Below are 4,623 nucleotides of genomic sequence, written 5' to 3' on the forward strand. Positions count from 1 at the left end.
CATAGAAGGTGCAGATGGTGGTTGTACAGATGAGACACAGAATATTGTTTACCAAGAAATACTCTCCGTCGTGTATCAAGCCGTGGACGAATCTTAGTTCCCTTTCTTTTGCTATGTTAGGACACCTTTTGCATTGAGTGTCCACACTGGTTTTGGGTCATTTTGCTTCGGTGTGTACTGACAGCTTTTGTATTGGTTGTAACCATGATTTTACAGTCAGCTTCACTGAAGTGTGTGTCCAACGGGGATAGTCCACCTAAATAACCAGCAAGCACCATCCATCTAATAATGGTGTTAGTGTTTAGACTCTTCTGTGTGTTTTCCCTATTTTGCGTGTGTTTTATCACTGAATGTTCATAGAACTCCGTGCACTGTCGGTTTACATACAACCTATAAAATGGATTCCTAGATGTTCTCAGTTTTTGTGCTTGTTTTTTTATCTTTCCTTAGTTTCATTACAAGATTATAACCTGCTGCTTCTATTTACTGATAAAATGATTCTCTGTAGCTTTGAACGATGGCTTTTTCGATGCTGCCTGCCTTGCGCCCTAATGACTGGCGTGCGGTCATCTGTGTCCGTGTCTGCCGCAAGTGGGAGTATCACAGTGGGACCAATGACGGTCCGGTACAGCACGTGGACCTTGTGCTTCTTGATGAACAGGTTGGTCAGTCTATCATTGGTGAAGGTCGGCTCCCAAGCATTTTTTACTGGCCCATGTATCTCTCCATTTATTTATGTTGGTTTCCTTTTTTTCCACTATAGGGCAACAGTCTCTATGGTGAAATCCCTGGACCTGAGGTTCATGCAAAGAGCCCGCTCATAGATGAGGGGGGCATCTATGTGATTGATCGATTTAGGGTCTCCAATGCGAAGGCAGCCTACAGGCCTGTTGACGCCCCCTACATGGTTGAGTTCACACTGCACACCACTGTGTTAGCTTGGCATGCCTGACTTCCCAAAATATGTGTACAAGATCACTCCTATAGATGGCCTTGTTGCTCATTCTGGTGACACTAAGAACTTCCATGGTGAGTTATACCTATATAAACTCTGTGATTTTAATTCAATTTTCCTTTGTGAGTTCATATCTATACAGACTCTGTGATTTGAATTCAATGTTCTCTAATATAACTGTACTTTCCCTAATATTGTTGCAGATACCATTGGAACACTGGTGGAGGTATCTGACATCCACACTGTGCATCTGCCTAACAAACCCACGCCCACGCTCTCCAGGCACATTGTTCTTAGGGACCTTAGGTGACACATTGTGCTCTCCATGCCTACCCTTTCCATGGCACGACTACACATTTGCTAATTCTCTTACTTAAACCATTGTGCTCTCAATTTCAGCTATTCTGAGATAAAGATCACTCTGTGGGGCCAAAGAGCCACTGCGTTCTCTACTGAGGGTGTCTATGATAGCAATGAAGCCAAGCCAATCGTTGTCCTGTTTGTCGGAGGACTGGTGAAATCTTTCCAAGGTATTAGCACTGTTCTATTTCTTCTGTGGTCCAGTACATGCTGAGTAGTAGTATGCACTCCTCTATTGATTCCCAAGAGTCTGAACATCATATTCATGAAATTCAGGCAGCTACTACCTAAGTGGCAATACAACATGCCGTTGGTATTTCAATCCAACAATTCTAGAGGCGCACCAGTTCTATGCGAGGTACATTCTGTTACCCAAATATAGCTCATGACCCTTCCTTTACTTGGCGCTTTGCCAACTTTACCTAATGTGTTGTCTCCACCCAGTTTCCACAACCAGAGGCTTGAGATAAGGTCAGTCGCAGCACTAGTGCAGCAACAGATCCAAGTCCATGTACCAGCACAGCTTGATGAGAAGAACCTAAAACAGCTAAACGACATGAACCCATATGAATTCTCTGTAAGAAGCAACCTCATTTCATTCTGATTTTACCATGGCCACTTTTCCCTTCTACCCATTTTATATTCCTCTCCCCAACATTACAGGAAAATCGATACCGCTGCACTGTCACTATTGGACGCCTTGTTCCCAACACATCATGGTGGTTTCCATCTTGCAACAAGTGCAGCAAGTCCTATGTGCCAGATGGTACTGGATATAGATGCATTCCATGCTCAAACACATCGTTCAAGTTCAAGTAAGTGCTTCTTCCACTGTTTGCTTGCTTCCCAATCTCATAGTAGGATACACCTACATACTGAATGCAAACTAACAACAGGTACAAGGTGTGTTTCATAGCCCTCGATGGCACTGATGAAGCTGAGATGGTTTGCTTTGGAGACATTGCTCGTCGTATGATTGGGAAGCCTGTCCAACAGCTTCTGAGGACATCTACAAGTGCTAATGCATATCCACCTGATATAACAAAGCTGGTCTCTCTTAGATTCACTTTCGTAGTTACAATGACCCGTCAGAGCTACTACAGGGCCTAGAAGACCTACAATGTTGCATCTCTGGTGACAGCACATGGCCATCCTGTTGCTGTTCCGGCTAATGCTGCACGTGGTAATGCTGGAAACAAAGACCATGGCCATCTTGGTGCCGCTGAATCTGGTGATTCCTCGGGTACAAGTGATGGTGCAGATACACATCAGCTGTTATCTGCTGGTACACCGGATGGCACTCTGTCTTCACCAGGCCCTTTAAACGTATGTTTCTTCTAACACCTAGATTTAGTGGCGCTATTTCAAGGCTTTTGTGTGCGATGATCACAATCCTTGCTTTCTGCAGACTCCACCGCCCAAGCTTGATGGCCTTGAAACACCGGTGTCGAAGAAACATTCTAGAAGGTAATATATTTGCTCTGTGCCTCTCCAACACATTCACCATATGTCTGTTCATCTGTGTTTGATTGCTCCTCATCCACAGTGGCCCATCCAAGAGCAGCAACCATCCTTCCTCTCGTCGTAGGCTTTTCAAAGAGAGTACTGGTGCTGACATTGCTGATCTAGACGGTGCAGGCGCAAGGTATGCAGTCATCATGCTCTTGTAGTCTAGGCCAACTGCTAGCTTTCAGAACATCTCATGGCTCAAATGTGATTCACTATTCCTTGTTGTTAGCCATTTCTTCAAGATTTAGAAAAAATCGTACCTCCTTATTTTAAATGAACTTTATCATACATATAAAATCAAAGGCACCATTCAATTGTTACACCAAGGCTAAACAATGTGATAATGCTATACACCTCTCTTCAGAAGAACTAATTCTTTGCCTCTAATGCAAAGTCATCTCAACAAATATGGAAAAGATGAGATTATAACCCATGCCATCTCCTGTGTGCCTTCTTACAGCGCTGTGTCTAACAAGACTCAGGCTCCTAAAGATGACCGCTCCTCTGGGGAACCTTCTACCGCTCAGGAGAGCGGCTAGATAAGGCATGCCCCCTAACTTCAAACCTGACTCTTCCCTGGAATCGATAGATTTTGCAAATTAAGAAAGATCCATTATTGTCCGCAGGTACATTCAGTGGCTCCCGTGCTTTTTGTTGGACTGGCTCACTAACACCTACCGTCTAGAGAAGACTTCTGCCTATTTTTTTGGTGGCGTGGTATCCTCTGCAACGGAAATTAACCCGTCATTCTCTGTCTGTTAGCTTGGCCCCTATATCGGCCCCCAGGCAGCAACAACTTCTTTCAATAGACCCTTGAACTGGGCATGAGTATGTAAACTCTTTAGTTTATTAGTGGCCCTCTCGCTGGCCTCGTGCATGTTCTCTGGTTATGTCATGGTTCCACGGGCATGCACCTCGAAACAATTAGTGTCGCCGAATCGACAATAGGAAGGCTATGTCCTTGCTTAGCTCCCTGGTCAAACTGATGTAGCTTCAATTTGGTGTCCTGTTTAGACTCTTTAGTGTAGCGAGAAACTGCTCCTATATATTACTCTATCTGTTTCTGTCTGGAGATTGACGGTGGTGGTTTCGTTGACCAAGGGCCGTCGTCGTCGGTACGGTCAAGCGAGACCCGTCTTGCTAGAATCCTAGCTTCAGGATTGGCCGCTGCTGCCAAGGCGGGCCCCGTCCCGCTGACTCCCTTCCTCTCCCATTGACCGCTGCTGGCCATTGTCGACCTACGATTGGTTCAGAGTACGCCGGTCCCGCTAGCAGTGGTGCGACACCTGCCTCGTTTTGCATTGCCGTGTACCAATTAAAAAAAATCCATCCCGCCCGTGAATGCCTCCAGTATGGCTGTCAATCCACCACTGCCCATTCTGGCAAACTGAACATCTATGTAGCCTCCTGTAATATAATATTTAGTTCTTATCTGGACATCTGGTACCTACGTTGCCTCCCTTACCTGCCCAGCACGTAGACCAATCCCTTCTCGACAACACCCAGAGCCCCGGACCCACATTGCCCTCCAATCTAAACTCTGCTCAGCAAGGCTGAGTCGTCCTCCACCTCATTCCTAAACGCTGCCCACCTCCAAGCCTCTCTTCTTCTTCTCCCTTCTTCCCACACCTCCTACCGTGTCCAGCTCCTGTCACCCCCTTCGCCATGAGTCCCAGCTCTGCTTCCTCCATCCCTCACCTGCCAGAGCCCATAACCCCGCCAAAGGACGAAAAACAGCAGCCCCGGATCCAGCCCCATGCGGCGCCCATGACACACCTACAGACCATAGAAGATGCTTT

General features: G+C 46.2%; 1 protein-coding gene across 1 annotated transcript; it reads left to right on the forward strand.

Moving 5' to 3' along the window:
* The first annotated feature begins 517 nt into the window (after positions 1–517).
* LOC136460344 (uncharacterized) lies at positions 518–2,425 on the forward strand. Its single transcript, XM_066460081.1, has 9 exons — positions 518–661; positions 764–841; positions 939–1,029; positions 1,159–1,261; positions 1,355–1,485; positions 1,592–1,673; positions 1,760–1,892; positions 1,979–2,130; positions 2,212–2,425. Exons 1-9 carry the CDS (start codon positions 518–520, stop codon positions 2,423–2,425), a joined length of 1,128 nt encoding a protein of 375 aa, XP_066316178.1.
* Positions 2,426–4,623: the final 2,198 nt, after the last annotated feature.

Source organism: Miscanthus floridulus, chromosome 6 (genome assembly GCF_019320115.1).
Source record: "Miscanthus floridulus cultivar M001 chromosome 6, ASM1932011v1, whole genome shotgun sequence".
Classification (NCBI taxonomy): Eukaryota; Viridiplantae; Streptophyta; class Magnoliopsida; order Poales; family Poaceae; genus Miscanthus; species Miscanthus floridulus.